Below are 19,605 nucleotides of genomic sequence, written 5' to 3'. Positions count from 1 at the left end.
CAGAGCACAAGATGGTGGTAAAGTGTTGCTGCTAGTACAGGATGAACTTCAACCTGAATTAGGTAGAAACAAATGCTCTGTTGCTTCCTGCCAAATCTGTGCACAAACTATTCTCTCTAGAGATGTTTCTTAGCTATAATGTCAGTGAGGTAATGGAATGATCTGTCCCAGAAGGAGGTGTTCATGCCAGCTCTCCTAGTTATAATGAACAGCCCCTATACTTATGCCAGATACTTGCAGGGTTTCCATTCTGTTCCTCCAAAAAATGCTGCCTTAATCCAGTCTATTTTGGTAAAATTGAAAGGATGGACCTATTTTTCTTCTTAAAATGATTTATGGACTTCTCAGCTTGGCTAGCCTAAGGGGCATTCACTGGGAGTAGAGCAATAAGTTAAAATATAATGGAAGTAGTGTGTTATGTGAGGTCTAGATAGATGTCCAGAGCTCTCTTTCCATCCCATGTTTAGAGAGGTGTCCAGAGCTCTCTTTCCATCCTATAATCAGGACACATTGAAAGTCACCTGGTCTTCAGGTCTACCATTTTCTAAGCTGTAAAGCATGCAAGGAGAGATGTTGAAAGGAGTTATTTCTTCTTCCTCATTGGATTAGCAACATCATCCCCATACTCAGTGGTTTATTGCTCGTAGTTGTTATGTTAGAGTTAATTAGTTGAAAATAAAAGCTTGAATCGAAGATTGACAGGCAGCAAATAGTCAATGCATACTCAGTATGCAAAAGCAATCAATGGAGAAAAGAAAATATTTTGTAGGGCAACAGCCGAAGTCTAGGCTGAAAACTGCCAACATATAATGTCCTTTGTGGAGGAAAAAGTCCTTGGTCTACGCATACATTCAACCAGCTTGGTAGGAAAGAAGCACAGGGTTAACTGTCCTATAGTTTCTTCTAGCTGTCACCCAACACAATATTAATACATTCTGCTGTGGAGCAGGTGGGTACCCAGGGCTGCACCAGTGAGTACAGGCTAATTGGATGGGCTATCACAAATGCCCGTGTGTTTGGAGGGAAGCTTCACCACCTCTGTCTGCTCTTCCTAGGCAGTACCAGTAAGTGTAGGGTTGCCTGCACCGAGTTTTCAAAGAAGCAGACAATAAAATGCAATAACAGGCCAGTTTTTATGCAGAGAAAAGAAAAGAACAGAAAAAGAACAGAAAAAGAACAGAAAACAGTGAAGGTGGTGGAATGCAGCTGACAGCCTTGGACATTGTAGTTTTTCATAGAAAGATAAAGTTACTTGCGGCAACACCATCACCCTTAACTGTCCTGCGTTTGTACTCACTTTCACAGTGTGCCTCTGTCTATTTTAGAGGCGACGTTAATATTTATGCTTATCACATCCAACCTAATCCTTAGATGCATGCAGGCTTTGACCTCACATCATTTCTGTCTGTGAAAGCTGAGGAGCTCATTCAGTCCCTTCCATTTAGGGCATGGCCCTCTTATCTGTGGGCACAACATCCCTGTTGGGTGAAAAGTGCAGACTGGAGCAGAAAAGAAGGCTGCATGGGGTCAGGAGGTGCAGGAGCTCCATGGCCTCTGTGAAGGTCTGAGACGGAAAAGACCAGTGAATGGCAGCTGCTGTTATCTCTAGAGATAGCAGCTACAACTGTTGCTGTTTTGCTCTCTTCAGAAGAGATTTGAAGTGGGAGCAACTTGAATGAGTTAACTATTAAGCAAAAGGGAAAAACACATGAATTGTGGAGGGACTGGAGGTACAGGTATCTCCTAGCATAGGGATGGAAAAGATACACAGAGCTGCTCCAAAGAGCGAGAGGAAAGCACAGTAAGCTCTTGTGTGAGGGGAACGGGGAGACTGGCAAAAACAAAGGAGGGAGTAGCAGGGGCTGTCACATAGAAAGCTGTCTGGAGGGACGGAGAGACTGCAGAAACCCTGATAGGTAGTAGAAAGCACAGGGACTGACTAGATAGAGTCCCTGTTACAGTGGGGAAATTGGGAACTGCCGCCTGGGGGAAGAAAGCAAAAGGTCAAGAACTGAGTGCAGGAGTGACAGGGGAGGGTGGGATGTGAGCTCTATCATGGCTTGCAGAGTCATAGGCCCAAGTACCTATGGGGCTGCTCCCAGCTCTTCAAGAATCATCCTCTGATAATGACTGCTGCTGGGGTCACAGCTTGGACCCACTCGCCTCATCATAGACAGAGGTTACATGAGGAATCATGTTGCCAGGCTGGACACTGCAGGGGCCTGAAGAGCAGGGGTGTCCATGGTATGAAGTTAGGCATGATGTTTCTTTTGAGATGGATGCTGCTGAAATGGTAGAGGAAAATGGGCAATGTGCAAATTTTGGCTCTCAGAACAGATGATTTTGCATTGTTCAGTTACTTTTGAGCCTTACCCAAATCCATCCTTGGTCTTTTCCATTGTCTGTGGCTGGCCCTGAATTTGGGAGCCCTGGTGTGTATCATGAATACAGTCTACATGTTCCAAAAAAAAATGCAAGTCCCCTTGTTTGATCATCTCCTCAGTATCTGGGGACTGAGCCATTTTCAACTCAGAGCAACCATATTTGGTTAAAACTGTATTTTGCTGTTGCAATCCATGGGATGCTGTTTGGTACTGCTAACTTGTTTATGTCATCTGCTCAATGAATTACTGGCTGGAAGCTGCTCCTTCAATGCAAATATTCCTTGCCAGCCACTGTGGTTTTAATATGTTATTTTTTGGGAGTAAAGCTCTGGGCCTTTACCAAATTATCTTTGCTTCCTCAATGTGCAGGCTAGTGAGCTGTTCCCACAGTGTTGGGCTGTGCAGTGCTGAGGCACGGAGTGCTTGGCTGTCCAAAGGTCAAAGGCACAATGATCAGACACATGCAGATCTGAATTAATTACCTCTTAAAGCTCCTGCAGGCAAAAGAGAAAAAATGTGCTGGGTGTCTGGATTATTTGTACACTGTCAAACTTTAATTAAGATACCTGAGATAAAGATTACCCTTATAGGACAGGACAGCAGCATGGGCACCTTGTGAATAAGGAGCTGTGTGAGAGCAAAGGGCAGCCTGGCTCCCAAAAGTACTATTCAGCACAAGAGGTTTCACTTCAAACTCAGCACAGCTGGAGGAGAGCAATGCTTTGGGCTGCTCCTGTTCCTGGGCTGTTAGTTTTGTTGTTACTGCTTGCTGGATTGAGCTGTGAATCAAACCACCCTGAAAAAAAGAGGCAGAAAAGAAACGTTTATGATGAACAGTAAGTACCAGTGCTATTAGCAATTGCAAATGGATTTGCTCATAAGATAGGCTTTAAGCATCACTAATGGGAACAGAATGGCTTTACCGCATATCTTTTCAGCCCACATTTTGGCAGCAGATATGTGCAACTAACTTATTCTTATTTTGTCCCTGTAATACAACAGGCCTCGTCTGTCCTCAGAGCAGGGCAACCTGGTGTTCCATGCTGGCTCCAGCAAAAATATTGAATTTAGAACCGGACCACTGGGGAAAATAAAACTTAATGAAGAAGACCTTGCAGAAATGTTTAGTCAGGTGATGTAGTTACTTATCCCTAAGTTGTTTTCATTTCCAGTTTTGCACATTAATAATTGAATTTTCTTCAGAATTTTTCTCAGCAAATGTTTGATTTCTTTGGTACGATTGTCTTTTTTATTATCTCTGTTAGCACTGTAATATTTGAGCTATTGCAGACATGTAAAGTAATAAATTAATTACATAAAGTAATTAAAAGATTAAACTGTGTATGGAACAGAGCTCTCTGTATTCAGAAGGACTTTATGAAAGTAAGGTGATGAAAGTACAAAACTTTCCCAAGCTTTTAGAAAAATGAGGCTTGCTTTCAAGCTTCTGAGGAAGCAAAACTAATTTCACATCACATCTCTTTTTAACAATTTAGATGAGAGAAAATAAAGCAGAGATTCAAGAACTTAAGAAAGCCAATGGAGTCTCTCAGAATGTGTCCCACCAAGTCTCTCTGCTGGCTTCCAAGGTGAGCTATACCCCTGTGTTGTATTCCAGCAGCATTCCAAGTTTTCTGTTCTTCAGAATAAGGTGACTACTGATTCATTTTGGTATTTCTGGGCTTCAATTCAGGGAACTGGTGCAGAGTCCATATTTAACATCAGCTTAGAGTGTATGTTTGACAGCGAAGGTACTGATTCGGTATCTGGAGAATGGAAACATCCCTGTAATTCTCATAATTTTTAGTTACCGGGATTATTCTTTCGTTCGCTGTTGAGATCTTTATGGACTACGTTCTTTGATGTTTATGGAAATCAAATCTTACTAAATTCAGGCTATAGACTATATGTATTCATGTTACATGTCATATGTATACATGTTACATAGGCATGCCACTGCTTGGATGTGAATGTGTTATAGATGTTTGCAGTGGAAAGAAAAGACCCTTGAGGTAGTTTTTCCAGCTAGTAAAGATTCTTCTCCAGAAAAATAGAAGATGGAAATCCTTTATCTTTCTTGGCTTAAATGTTAATTGTGCTGCCATATTTTCCTTATAGGAAAATATTTTATAGCCTACAAGACTGCCCTTACGGGAAATTGTTCTAATATGTATCCATCATATCCCCTAATTCATTTTCTGCTTGCTATTTGTGGCTTTAACCAACTGAGATATGCTGAACTTTTCCTTGGCTTTCAGTGTGCCCACCACCTCAGACCTCAGTCTGTCATACTCTTGTGAGCACCTGAACTTTCCTGTTGGAGTATTTACATTCTTAATGTTTATAGAATCATAGAATATTTTGATTTGGAAGGGGCACTTCAAGGTTATCTGGTTCAAGTCCCCTGCAATGAACAGGGACACCTACAGCTTCTCCCTTAAAGCCCACCTGTAGATACTGAAAGGCCACTCTCAGCTCTCCCCAGAGCCTTCTCTTCTCCAGGCTGCGCAGCCCCAGCTCTCTCAGCCTGTCATCACGGGGAAGGCATTCCATCCTTGACATCATTTTTGTGGCCCTCCTCTGGACAAACTCCAACAGGTCCATGTTAAGCAAGATAAGCACCTTAATGCATCTTCACAGGACAGAGTCTTTTTGTAGGCAAATTTGGATATATCCTCTTGAAAAGCCGTCAGATTTTGAACAGCATAAAACCCTTAAATCCCAGTGAATGGAGCCTGATTTCAACCTGATTGTCACCTGGTTTCACAGTGCAGTTCTTCTCTTGTCTCCAAAGAAAACAGTCAGCCAGCATTCTGGCACCCAGTCACTCTGTGGTGAGCCTCATGCCAAGTGCAATTAATTTGCATTTCTCTTGCAGGTCACAAATCTTGACATGAAACTTCAAAGCTTAGAGCAGGTGAGTACATGGGAAATAAACTGAAGATCAGAAAAGAGTTCTACCCAGGTAAACAAAGTAAGCTTTATTAAGTTAAATTATTTCTTTCCTCTCACATATCACTCAGGAAAAGCTTTTCTGGTAACAGGAGGTTAAAAAAAGCCAAGGTTTGTAAAGGAGGTGAAATGCCTTCTTACAAAACATAAACTGTGTAGGAGCCTGCATTCCTTAAAGGAAAAACAGTTGTAGACTGAAAAATAACAACTGGATACCAAGGAAAAATACACCCTTCACTGTTCGCTGAAGACAAAGACAGAGAACTCAAACTGGATTTTGTATTGCATGGGAAATAGATGATTTTCAGCCATCAGCTGCTTCCCCATGAGCATGTGGCATCCACAGCTACTGCTGCCAGTAAAGCAGTTGTTGGATGAGTCACACATGAAATGAAGATACCCTTCCTGGCCTCACTAACAGCCTGTCATTGAGGAACAGTTTCTGATAGTATTTACATCTCGCAGAGCTTTTCTTACCCCAGTGCTTACACTATGCTGTGTCAGATCTGTAATGTTAAGTCATATTTTAGTCATATTTTCATACAGATATGTTCAAAACAGCTCTAAAGCTTTGCAAATTAATCTTGCTGAAAGAAAAAGTGAGGGGGAACCCCCAAAAGGGATAAAAATAAAGGGTCCATCTTGAAAAGAAATGCTGAAGAATCACTAAATAAGAAGGAAGATAATTCCCTGCTTTGCTCCTGGGTTTCAGACTCTGCAGAGGAAAGCTTGCAGCAGCAACCCCTGTGAGAACTCAGGGACCTGCGTGAACTCACTGGATGGCTTCTTTTGCCTCTGTCCCAGCAACTGGAGGGTGAGTCTTCAGCCTCCTGGAGTGTGTGTTCAATTTGAGTGCATGATGTGTATTTTAACTACAAGGGTAGTTAACTACCTGGCTTATTGCAGTCATGACAAGGTATGTATTAAGATTGTTCAGGATGGGGTGATATACACTGAATAGCAAAATAACCATATCAGAGTCATCATCTGTTTTATATGCAATACATTTGATTCTCAGCAATAATGACATTTAACCCGAAAGATGGAAGCCCGAGCCATGGGGCCAGACAGACCCAGTGCTGTTACACGCAGGTGATGTCCCATTAAGTCAGTAGTCCAATGCAGTATGCCCTCATTTCTTGCTGAGCAGGATGACTGAACTGCTTACCCGTTGCTGGTATGACACATTCATATGGAGGGAATGGGGGAAAGGAATGACGTTTATTGAAGCCCAAAGAAGTAAAACAAATGGGGATGTCAGTAATCAATCACATCCCAAGTTTTCGAAATCCAAAGACCTTGTTGGCAAAGGCTTTTATGGTGCTGTTACATGCATTTGGAGATGGAACGGTTCCATTTTTTCTCAAAGGCACTCAGCCTGAAAGCTGTCCCAGTGAGACTGGGGTCAAAATTGATGTGCTTTCTGTCCTGATGAAACAGCATCTCCTGATAAAAACAGCCTGAAATGAAGTTTTCTCAGCCTTTTGCTATTAAGCTGGGAAGCAGGGGGAGGTGGCAGTACTCAACTGTCCATATGCTGTCTGCAGACATCTGAAATATTTCATCCCTCTTCTGACTGATAGCCAGGATTGCAGAACTCAGCTGAACAATAGAGTTCTGTTATAATGCTTCATAAGGGAAGCTGTGTTGATAGCAGCCTGTGGTTTGTGTATGTTTGGAAACTATATTAAACCTTGGCTCCATGGTTTGCTTCATTTCTGTTACTTGGAAAATAAACTGGTGTTCCATTTCACCTTAGGGCCTCCGCTGCTCAGAGGATGTTAATGAATGCCAGATTTATGCTGGAACAGCGCTGGGCTGCCAGAATGGAGCCACTTGTGTGAACACACCAGGCAGCTACAGGTAATTTTTCAAAACCATACACTAAAATCCTATACAAAACACTGCTAAGCTTGTAACATCTATCCCATCTGCAGCACAAGTTTGGAAAACAAGTCGATGTATTTTCTTTGCACCATAATCCATTTCAGTCCGAGAGACCACAAAATCCCTACAGCCAAGTGAACCATGGACATGTTTATATTACTTGTTTTGACACAAAAAGGGCAGCAAGAACCAGGTTTGTCACACAACCACACTGGGGATGAGGATTATAACCCCTCCTTTATCACCTGCCCACGAGACAGAGGAGAGTGAGGAAACAGATGAGGTGGACAGGAAAGAAGCTCTGCTCCACAAGGCTATGACTTGCTGGAAAGTTCCTGAGCAGGCAGACTCCCATCAGACAAAGGGAGGAGAGGTACTGCCTGTGGCAAGCAGGCCAGGAGGGTGCTTGGACCCCAGAGACATCAGCTGCCTACAGTTCACCTTCCTGCAGCTGTGCCTAGCCAGAGGCAGACCTTGTTCAGCTCCTTGGGAAATCTGCTTCTCTTTGCAGGGCAAGCTGGCCTGAACGCCCCATATCTTGTTTTCCATACTGGCAAATAATAAACAACTTTCAGATAAACAACTTTCAGATGTAATACAAAGCTCTCCCTGTGCAGTGGCTGGGTAGCATGCCACAGCTTTCTGCAAAGCAGTTAGTCTTCAGCTTCAACATGAAAGCTTTAGCACCCACAAAAATTTGCTTGGCATAAGACAGACTTATAAGCCTGGCTTTGTCAGCTCTTGGAGTAACCTCACAAAAGGAAAATTTTCATGCAGTTCCTCACGCTTCACAGTGACACAGAGCCTGCTGAGATGCTACCAAACATGTGTGTCTGCTCTGCTTTGATTTTAAGGGTCTTTGTAGCTTCCTTGCAGCCATCCTCTACACAGATATTTATCAAGGAAACAACACAAAACATCCTGCCTTCACTTAGTGTTCCTTGCTGTGCTCAGCAGTGTACAGGTGTGATTTCATTAAGGTTTGATAGACAAATCCTTTGCTCTTCTCTCAGGTGTTTTCGTTGTGTTTGCACAGTCATGATTTCTGTAAGTTTGTTCCCCAGTGCCATTCCTACAAAAGTTACACTGTTACTTCACACAAATGAGGATCGCTTTGTAAGTCACACAAATTGTGATATTGATTTTTTTGCGTTACACCCTCAGGATTACTGTTCTATCCTTTCTTCACCTCCATTGTTCTGTCTTCCTAGTCTCCAACCACATCTCGCCTTACTCATTTCTGAGTGCTCCTCAGATGCTAAATGCATTCTGACAGTGCACTGTGGCTGATACTTGTGGGGTCCAGCGACCCTACTAACCCTGCTCCTGCACTGCTGCATTCATACACTGTGGGTAAAAAAATGATGATATTTAACTTTCCGCAGCTCCCAGGGGCAACACCAGGTGAAGGGCAGCGCTGTACCATCAGATGGAGGGTAATGCAATCTTCCCTCTTTGCTCAGGTCCTTTAGTTACAGGCCTCAAGCTCTAATACAGGAAAACGCTGAGGTATGAGGAAGAAGTAGGTATCATGGAAATGCTTTCCCCAGTCAGCACTGCAATAGGAATGTTGCATCATTTGGACAAAAGGTGTGAGGATCACCACATCCACCAGACTTTTGTGTGGTAATCAGAACAGTGAGGCCTCCCCAGGATGTGCTGTTAGAGCAGGGACAGGACCAGCACAGTGCCACACAGCTCTGCTCTGATGCTTGGCTGAAGCTCCTTGTGGCCTGACCTGCTTCTCAAAGCTGAGCAGTTTCAAATTGGGAACGGATTAACCTTTGCCAGATCAAGCAGGAGACAGTGCCGTGTTCCTTGTCCTTCAGAGCCTCTGATTGCCTGCTGTGTCCTTTGGAGCTGGCTGTGCGGCTCTGTACTTTGAACATGCAGAACTGCTCTGGTTCCCTGCCTGTCGCCTCTCTGCATGCCCAGGCTGATCTGCTGCACTCACAGTGTGTATCTGCTGACTCTTACAATGCAGTACAGCAGACTGCACACAAGCATTAAGATACTGTGGCATTTTTAAACTGAAGTTCATCAGGGTCACTTGTCCTGAGTGCAGAGTTTAGTTACCTGCAATTGGCTTATCGCACTGCCTTTTCAGCTCAGCACATGATACCCTGACAAGGATAGCACAGTGTATTAATAAATCACTTCAAGGTCCAGATCAGCTGCACTGGAATTCCCTGATTCTGATTCTGTGGGTAAATGCTTGTGCAGAGTGGTTTTCACTGGCCAGCTTAAAAGCAAGTGAGCAAGGGTGTGTAAGGTACTGTGTGAGGAGCAGGCACTTCAGCACACCACTTGCATCCAAATAAGTGTCTTGGTTTCATTTTTTAAAGATGTTAGCTAACTGATTGGAGGTCTTCTGTAGGTTGTGGCTCCATTCTGTGGTATTTTGGATTCTCAGATTTGTTCCATGTGATAATTAAGGGCTGGAGAAAAGGGAACAGTTACCTTAGAAACTCTCAGTTTCATTGTGTCTGTGGAATGCTGTGGCCAAGGTGGGCCCTGCAGGTTGAAAAAGGAAAAGCTGCTGTGTCAGCTGTAGTTGGCACAGCGCTGCTTTTGTGGGTGTGCAAGGAATGACAGCTTGAGAAGGTGAGTAGGGATGCTCCTTAGGCAGGGACTTTGAGCATTGTAGATAGGAGGTAAGCACCAAGGCCTGATGCCAAAGCATGTCTGTGTATTGCTAGAGGTACAGCTTTAGGCAGCTGGCAACACATGAGGGACATAAAGTGAAAAGCAAATTTTAGGTACTCTCTGGCTGAAGTGCAAACTTCCAGGCTCATGTTCTGCTGAAGCCTTGTGTTAGACATCTCTCTTTTCCTGGTCTTGTGCTTGTTACAAGATAGTGTGGACAGTCATGGACATGTACAAGTCCTACATGATTCCTGAGCCCCTACGGGACAGCTTTGCCGCTGTGCAAGGTTATTAATGGGACTGTCAACACTATGAAATACACAGGGATTTTGTGAGGACCATCACACAAAGAGTGCAGACTAATCCCTTACTATTGGAAAAATGTGGTCTTTATGTGCTATACTTGGAATACATTTAGATTTTTCTTCCTGCTTTCACCTTTAGCTGCTCCTGTACACCAGAAACCTATGGACCCCACTGTGCCTCAAAGTTTGATGACTGCCAGGGCGGATCTCAGACGCTTTGTGGGCATGGCACCTGTGTTGATGCAGAACGAGACACCCCCAACAAGGTAAGGAGCAATATAGTTCTCATTATACAGCACAAACAGCACTGAGTGCCACAAACCTATGTAGCATACACTGCTGCTGGAAGACAGTAAGAAATGCCACTGTACAAAATAACCTAATCTCTCTGATGTCCCAAGGACAACAGAAAGAACTGAAAATTTCTTGCATCTTGTTAAAGATACTTGTCAAAGTGTTTTTGGGTAGCCAAAGTGACATTCAAAACGTAATTGCTTTGATAGTGTTCAATATTTGGGGAGTGCAATATGAAGTTAGTGGAATATTTTATTACTGAAATTTTTCGGAAGGACAAGTATGGTTCTTATTTTCCTTGGGAAAAGCAATACCAATGGAACACTGACAGGTGGTCTGGTGGCTGCTGCCTTTGTTTGCTGCTCATTACCATCCATTTGACTTGGTCTCTGACTCTAAGCCTGAGCAGTCCAAGTGTCTGCACTGGGCAAATATAAGCATATACTTGAATGGCCTTCTGCAACAAGCCAGACAATTGTTTGGGGAGAAAATCTGGGTACAAGGCGTTCCCTCTAGAGGGATGGATGGATGATGCCAGCTTTGGCTTTTTCCAATCAGAGCAGCCCTCCAGAACTACTTTGGCAGACTTGGGCTCCTTAGCACTCTTATACACCCATGCACTGTTCCAGACACACCACATATTCTTTGTGCTAACATAATTTTTTCTCAATTTGTAGAAGTTTTCACACCCCATTAGTTGCTTTCTGCCCATTTTTTGTGGAGAAATCTTTTCAAAAGGATTCAGTGTTGGCTTAACAGTGTCTGCTCCTACGTCAGTCAAGAATAAAGCTCCCATTAGGTTTAATTGGACTGAAGCTAGGTAAATGTTGAAATCTGGCCGTTAGCAAAGACTGGAAGAGAGAAAATTGTTGTCATTATAGAAAAAAAATGTATTTGTAAGAAAAAAAATGTATTTGCAGTTTGCTCTGCACATTACAGGTTACTGAAAATTTTGCTTCAAAGAAGGCAGCCAAGCTGATTTCAGGTTGCTTATGCTGATCTCTTTACCCTATATACAAAGCAAGTTGATGAGTTTTAGTTATGTTTACGTACATAAAAGTTACGTTTATGTACAGTTCATAATTACTGTTCATTTTCTCTGGAAGACTTGGGGTAAATTACAGGTTACTTTGATGAACATAATGAATGAGCCTGCTGCTCCTTCCACTATTTAAGTAGTTAAATTCAGAAAGAAGAATAAATGAAGAACACTATCAAAGCAATTCCAGAAACAAAATGTGCAAACCATGCAATGCTCTGAAAGCTTTCTTGCTGTAGTTTAAAAGATGATTTATAAAATGAACTCTTATCCTTTCCTATTCCTCTGAAATACGCACTATGTATTTGCAGCCCAAGTACCACTGCATCTGTGACACTGGCTGGATGTCCCCTCCTGGCAGCCCCACCTGCAGTGCTGATATAGATGAATGCAGTCTTCCTAACCCTCCGTGTTCACAGAATCCACTCGTGCAGTGCCACAACACACTCGGCTCCTACTCATGTGATCCCTGCCCCACAGGTACGGTGTCTTTCCTTGCTCTCATGTTGGGAGGGGTGGCAGCAGGTAGGACTGCTGTCATAAGCAGAAAGAAGATCCGTATAGGAGTAATTTCATGAAGATCTTTGATCTGTATTCTACAGAATAAATGCATGGAGGATATGTCTTATCTGCATAACATGGAAAGTGGATTTTAAAGCATGATTTATCCCATCCTTAAATGGACATCTAAATAACTCAGACAAATTACATTCTTAAAGTACTAAAGTTTCACTGATTTTAACGAGAGTTCAAGTAGTGGAAATGCTAAGTCACAGCTTGAACCAGTGATTGAGCACCTGGTGGGAAGCCAGGGCCAAGTCAGGGGAACTCAGGTGTATGCAATGCAGCTGAGTGACTGGAAGGGGTACAGCCAGGATCCACTCACTCCTTTCCAGACCTCATTTAAGGTTGTCAGTGGAGGCAAGGGTATCTTGCTGGAGATCCCTGCGTGCCTGAGGCCTTCTGAAGGTAAGCAGATTCTTTCCTGGTTTTGTTTTTATTTATTTATTTATTTATTTATTTTGTCCTCATGGCTGTATCTGAGTATGTCTTCACTTACTGCAGCCTAGGACTTTGCTGCTCTGTTGTCATTATTCTGCTTTCTGATGTTTTACAGCATTACAGCTCAGAACAACTAGAGTGGGATAGGTAAGGTGAATCCTACCCACCATGTGCAGGACTAGCTTTGTGTTAATGTGTCTGCTACCCTAAGGAAATCCTAACAGAAATCTAATTATCCCTTCAAGCCATAAAACCTATGGTCTGTTTTCCTGAGTCAGGTATGTTGTACGTACAGGAGGGATGTAGGAGGAGTGTTTGAAGTATTTAACCAGAGCTATAATGAAGCTTTGCTGAAAACATTACATGTATGAGTTGTACCAGAATTTCTACCTCTTTAGATTAAATAAACTGTGTTTGAGTCTGGAACATCCACAATATCATTAAAATAAAGCATTCTTGCACGTGTACCTCCATTTTGTTTTATTTGTAACCTATTTTAAAGACCAGCCTTAATTCACATTGTTTATGTGAGGAACAAGTCTTGTCTTATGCTGTATGTTATGTATGTATGAAGGGAAATTAAAAAGTCATATTTTTCTCTAAGAAAAGATCTGATCAATTAAGAAAGTCACACTTTTTTTTTTTTTAATTATTATTTTAACATCTTTCCTCTGCTTCTTTTTAGGCTGGCAAGGAAATGGCTACAGTTGCCAAGACATTGATGAATGTGAAAGTGATAATGGAGGCTGTTCAATGGCACCGATGGTTCAGTGTATCAACACAATAGGATCCTTCCGCTGTGGACTCTGTCCACCAGGTAAAATACTGGATGCTTTTGTTGAATCTTCATCATTTAAAATCTTTCTGTAGTTTTATCAACATACTTGATCCTATTTTATCATATACTGAAAAATTTGTAGGCCAGTTTTAACGTACACAAAACAATGCTTTAATACTGAATGCACTGAGTCCATGAATCTGCGGACTGCTTCAGCTACTTATTAATATTGTGTTGAGCAGGTGTCTGTTGATGCACCATCTGAAATGTTTCTTTTGTGCAAGGTAGGCAGCGTTAAATCCTTGATTTTACAAGGTTTTTCCTTTGGGGGAAAAAAATAATTAAGGGGAGACAGGCGCTGCATAATTATGATAGCAAATTATGATAGCAATTTAGTTGTCTATACAATAATTGAAAGAGTATCCTGTACAGCATGAATCAGTGGTATTGTCTGTTGTAAGCCTAGATAATTTTTTCTCATGCTCCGAATGCTGTCTAAGAAGGCAGTGTTTCCACCACAGTACAGATCAACCAGTAGAAGTGGTGACAGTTTCCATAACATTTGTAGCTTAAAATGCATTTATGTGATGCATGCAATCAATAAGGTAAATACCATCAGGAAGAATTGTTTCTAATTGGTTTTCTGATTATTTATTTAAATAGCAGCAAAATGTAGATAGTAAAAGCTCTCTGTTAATAGGTACTGAAGAGCTCTATCACCATGCTGGAAACATGGCCTCAGGCTAGTCTTGATATGGTGCAGTGGACCACAGCTGTGCAGTTGTGCCTCAGCATTTTTGTCCTGCTGAGCCTCCCAAGAGGAAGCAGATATTCTGTTTGTAAGGCAAGGGTAGCTCTCACAAGCAGGAGGCCTTGAATTGATTGGAGGTGGCTGGGTGCAGAAGTACAGGTAGGGTAGCTGTAGTAGAAATGCTAATCACAGCTTTGAACAAGTGCTTGAGCACCTGGTGGGAAGGCAGGGCCAAGCCAGGGGAGCTCAGGTGCATGCAGTGCATTTAAGTGACTGAGAGGACTTCCCAGATATCATTTAAGGGTTGGCTGTAGAGGTAAAGGTATCTTGCTGGAGATCCCTGCCTACCAAGGGTAAGCAGATGTTTTTCTTTTTTATTCCTGTGTCCATGGCTGCCACATCCAAACATATACTCACTTGCTGCAGCCTAGGACTTTGCTACTTGGCTGTCGTTTCTGCCCTTTTCATTGTGTTACAGCAGCATGACCTGAGAGAACTGAGCTCCAGTGGCCTCATTCTGACCTCACCTATATTTGGGTAATACTAGAGTTATGTCTTTTTAAAATCGTGTAAGGATTTAGTGAAGTTAGCAATCCATCCTTGTAATGTAGGAATATAATAAACATGCCAGACCTTATCAACTACCTCAGATTTCTCTAACTGCACAGACTGTAATTTTACAACATAATTTAGTGTTTTTTCTTACCAGATGCTTGTTTTGCTGTTGATGCACGGAAAACATAGCTTGTTGCAGACTAAGTTTTACCTCTGTACAGGTTATGAAGGAGATGGACAAACGTGTACCCAGGTTGATATCTGCTCAATAAATAATGGAGGGTGCCATCCACTGGCTACTTGTACCTCTACTTCAGGTATGACATTTGCTTAAGGTCTGTAAGTATTACCAGTGTCCCGACGAACCTGCTTTGTAGCAATGTATTTACCCTAGAACTCATTCTCCACAGTCTGTTTTTCTTGAGAGAGCAAACAGGAGTGTGGGGTAAAGTCAGCAGGCCTTCCTACAAACAATAACAGAAACAGATTGAGGCTTCACAACAAAGAGCAGATTTAGTCATTAAAATGTTGTCACCATTTTCTACTTTCAGCTACCTTTAACTATTTTTCTCCTTCCTGTAAGTATTCTTTGAATACTTCCAATGCTTCCCATGAAATTAAGTTTGGACTCTCAGGTACTAACACCAGGAAACTTTCCATGACCAAACTGGATGCAGACCAGGGCAGGTACCAAAATTAGATAGGAATCAAAATAAGATTGAATCCGATATAATAATCTAGAATGTATGAAGGCTCGGCTTCAAAATGTTGAGGACCTTTACGGTGAGTGTTAGTACTGTCATTGTAACAAGGACTGAATTATATTCTATTTTTTTCCTTATGTCTCAAGGACTAATGCCATTTTGTTCATGCCCATCTGGGTACACTGGAAGTGGATATGGGCCAAATGGGTGCTCTCCTCTTACTGATATCTGTCAGCTGCAAAACCCTTGTGTAAATGGTCAGTGCTTGGTAAGTGCTGGACTTCTCACAGTGACAACATTATGAAATTATCATTGCTAGCAACAAGGAGATTGCTGGGACTGGAATCTGGGTGCAGACATGCTACAGGTAATGAGATGAGGTCAATGGAGAATGAGAGATCAGCAGATACACCTGGAGAAAATTGAGAGGGTTGCAGGATACTCCAATCAGGCTGCCTTAGAGGAGGGAGAGTTAGTACCCCCAGAACAGTGATGGAAATGCTGGTTGGGGAGAGTTGGGTGTTTTTTGTCCTTTACCGATTGATGGTGTGAATTTGTTCCCATGCACAGTGACCATTTAGTTTGTCCACATGGATCTTGTAAAGGTGTTTGATTTTCTGAATGAAGTTGTCTGTGCTATGGATCTGGGAATTTAGATTCTTCTATTGCAGAAGATATTTATGGTGATGATTTTGTGGAAATAAATAGTATACTTGTTGTTCAAGTAATGTCTGATCTTGTTTGTCCATGTTATTTTTTTCCTTTTAATAGTTCTGGAAACAGAATCATTAAATGGGTGGAAACAGACCATGTGATATTATTGCATTTCCCTTTTCTCATTTTCTGTTCTAAAGGAGATAATCACCCCACTTCACCCATTATAATATATTGATTGAGGCATCAAAGATGGCAGTTAGCATGTGCCTTGATATACTGCACTCTGCTTTACCTGTAAAAAGTGTATCTAAAAAGCAAGGAATATGAGGAAAGAGGTCATAAGAAATTAAAACAAATATGTGGAAAAAACTTGTGTATAAGAGCTAGTAAAGGTTGAGACAAAATAAATAGAAAAGAGGTAGGAATAATACAGAGTAGCCAGTGGAAGTGTTCCTATTTAACAGCCCTCAGGGTTAAAAATTAAGTAACAGCCAATTCAACTGCAGTGCAGGCTTCCAAGAAAACAGGCTTGAGAGAAACGATTTATAAACCATTGTCACCATGGTTTGCTGTTTATAAGTTTTAGATAACATGATTAACTTGTTTTCAATGTGATCATTTCGAAGCCAAACAGTTTTCTGAATGAATGCAGATTTTGACTTTCTAAAGAAAGAGCTCTGCAAATAAATAACTTGAGAGAAGAAAAAAGAGCTAGGTAATTGGATTAGGCTGTGGCTTTATGTTGGTTTTTACCACTAACCATCAAAGCCATTACGTTCTAAATGATTTGTTTGTTCTGGTATCTCTACATGAAGTAAGTGTGAACATCAGTCCTTCTACTGACTACATTGATTAGTTTATGTGACCCACGCTCATTAGGTTTATTGCATTTGTTTATATCTGTAGGCAGTGACCTCTGGATATTTCTGCCTGTGCAGCGCAGGCTGGACAGGCTCTAACTGTACAGAGAACATCGACGAATGCGTTAGCAACCCATGCCAGAATGGTGGAAGCTGCACTGATGGGGTCAATGGTTACACCTGTGAGTGTACCAGTGCCTGGACAGGACCACAATGCCAGACTGCCCAGCATGGTATGTCAGCGACCTCCTCCTCAGTTGAGATGAGTGCCAGACTTCAGCTTGTAAATGCTTGCTCTATGCGATTCATTTCTTTTTTAAGAGTAAAGTTATGAGGGGGGGGGAGAAAGAACAACCAACCAACCCTTGTCTCGGTGTACTACGAGTCCTCATCTGAAGTCTCTTGGAGTTAATTTTTCTTTACAGCTGTTTTATGTTAATCCATTGGAGTGTAATAATGGAGTAGCAGGCCTACTTGGAGTTTTACAGCATGACTGCAAGTTCCTGTCTGTACAATTTCTTCTCACTATCTGTTATTCTGCTTTGGGTTTTTTGCCAATAACTTTAACTGAACAAAGTCAGGACAGCATTCCAGTGAGTGTCCCTGTGGCATCCATCTGTCAGATGGCTCATATTTATTGCAAGTTGATGTGAAAGCAGATTAACTTTTCATAGAATGTGGAATGTGAACTTTGCACTCAGCCGCTGTGAAACCTAGGCTATTTTAGAGTTATTTCAAGCTCTTTCTATTTTCCTTATGTAACAGGATTTTTGTTGTTGTTGCTAAGGATATACATATGGAATATTTTTTTAACAATTCATAATGTAAATGATAAAAGATCACTTCATATCCAGTGACAAATAGCAATGTATCAATATTTCTTTTAGTTCTTAATTAATGGAAAAGTGATACATTCTATTATATGATGATCTTGAATCTGTTTGAGAAATTGTGAGATGTTTTTAAATAGAAACTTCAAACAAAAAATTTTTTTACCACTCCTTCATACAAAATATTCCAGTGTACTGTGAATTGAATGTTGCTTTATTGTCAGCTGAATGTTAAAACTACAGTTTCTTCTTGTATGTGGCCGCTCCCTGTATGCTGTATTTGGGTGCTTTGTGGATATATTTTTCCATAGCTGTTGTGGATTTCCCATTCACAGCTCCCACTCATTGAATGGTTCAGTAAAAGTAGACACCCTGGTCTGTAATGAGAGGTGTAGTCAGCAGCAGATATCTGCCCCGAGGTTGTATACAGGACAACGAAGCACCTGAAGGATACCTTCTATGATGCACCACTACTGATATCATGTTAGCTTCAAAACGTTATTTATGTAGATAGGAAACTGAGGATTTCAATTCTGGAGTTAGTGTTCTGGAAACAAAAATTTATTTATGGTTCCTTAAGGCAGAACCAGCATCTTTTGGTAGAACTCATGTGTTCCAGTTGAAAAATCTTTACCATTTTCCAGAAACTACTTTTCTTTCAGGAAGTAACTTCTCTTTTTTTTTGTTTTGTTTTTTTTTTCTTTTGTTATGCCATTTCACTTTGAAGGAAATTCTGAAGAGCCTTTTATAAAAGATCTTTCATTTTTCTTCTAGATATTTAGGAAGCCAAACATATGTTAAGAAGTTTAGTTTTGTTTGAGTCTGTACTGTGACAGTGTGAACTAATCCATTTAATATTTTTGTTTCTGCAGCTTGCGGAGAATATCTTTCAGGCTCCAGGGGGACTTTCAGTTACCCTAACAACCTGAGCAGCCAGCGCTATGATAATGGGGTCAGCTGTGCCTGGGTTATTCAAACTGCTCCCAACAAGGTAAAATAGAATTCAAGTTAAAGAAACCCTAGGCAGGAGCCTCAGCTCATCAGGGCGGACGTGACATATGTGTGAATATGTGACATAAAGATGGTCACAAGTTCTATGTTCTTACAAACCTTCAGGCTCCTTAATGTGGGCTACATTTTCAAGGTTTTTATAGCAAAACAGAGGATCACAATTTATTCTTTCTCACAATAATCTCATTTTTAAAAAAATTAACTGAAGGAAACATCGCATAGAGGGTGGTGACACACTGGAACAGGTTGCCCAAGGAGGTTATGGATGCTCCATCCCTGGAAGCATTCAAGGCCAGGCTGGATGTGGCTTTGGGCCATCCGGTGGTTGGCGACCCTGCACATAGCAGGGGGGTTGAAACTAGATGATAACTGTGGTCCTTTTCAACCCAGGCCATTCTATGATTCTATAATATAAAATGATTGGAGATTTCTGGTAGGTTTGTCAGAACTGGCATCATCCACAACCACCTATGGAAGGTGCCTGTCCTCCTCTCCTTTACACTGGGCTCCATCTGTAGCTATTCAAAAAGCTCTGCTCTGATTGGTTCTGCAGTTCATAAGTTGTGATCCCAAAACAATTTTCTGTTTTTCTGTTTCTCACTTCAGCAATCCACATTTCTGTAGCTCAGAATTCATATGATCAGTAGCTTTATACAATAATTAATTATTTTAAGGATTATTTTTTAAATGTTGTATGCATATTCTGATTTCAATCTGCAACTAAGGATTTAATTTGTGTTATAATTCACAGATATGTTAGCTCTCCCTTCAGCACTGGACTTCTTACTGGGGATTACAATTTTCAATCTACTTTTGACATTGCATGGGATTGAATTACATAGTTTTATAAACTAGTGGTTTCCAGTGATTTATGGAACATTATATGCAGCATAGCAAACCTTCAGTTTTAAGACTCACAGGCACTACTACTATCTTTAACAGAGGTATAT

General features: G+C 41.5%; 1 protein-coding gene across 1 annotated transcript in view; it reads left to right on the top strand.

Moving 5' to 3' along the window:
• Nucleotides 1–2,194: 2,194 nt before the first annotated feature.
• CUBN (cubilin) overlaps nt 2,195–19,605 on the top strand; it is a 133,570-nt gene continuing 116,159 nt past the window's right edge. Inside the window, exons 1-13 of the mRNA XM_090142141.1 lie at nt 2,195–2,244; nt 3,387–3,516; nt 3,881–3,973; nt 5,263–5,301; nt 6,019–6,150; nt 7,096–7,199; nt 10,314–10,440; nt 11,819–11,987; nt 13,195–13,326; nt 14,815–14,910; nt 15,444–15,565; nt 16,861–17,047; nt 18,517–18,635. Coding sequence (XP_089998267.1) covers nt 2,195–2,244; nt 3,387–3,516; nt 3,881–3,973; nt 5,263–5,301; nt 6,019–6,150; nt 7,096–7,199; nt 10,314–10,440; nt 11,819–11,987; nt 13,195–13,326; nt 14,815–14,910; nt 15,444–15,565; nt 16,861–17,047; nt 18,517–18,635 — 1,500 coding nt within the window. The remainder of the gene's footprint in view (nt 2,245–3,386; nt 3,517–3,880; nt 3,974–5,262; nt 5,302–6,018; nt 6,151–7,095; nt 7,200–10,313; nt 10,441–11,818; nt 11,988–13,194; nt 13,327–14,814; nt 14,911–15,443; nt 15,566–16,860; nt 17,048–18,516; nt 18,636–19,605) is intronic.

This window comes from Phasianus colchicus, chromosome 6 (assembly GCF_987193195.1).
Source record: "Phasianus colchicus chromosome 6, bPhaCol1.hap1.1, whole genome shotgun sequence".
Classification (NCBI taxonomy): domain Eukaryota; kingdom Metazoa; phylum Chordata; class Aves; order Galliformes; family Phasianidae; genus Phasianus; species Phasianus colchicus.
Note: the sequence above shows the minus strand (reverse complement) of the source record. Positions and strands in the feature narration are given on the sequence as shown.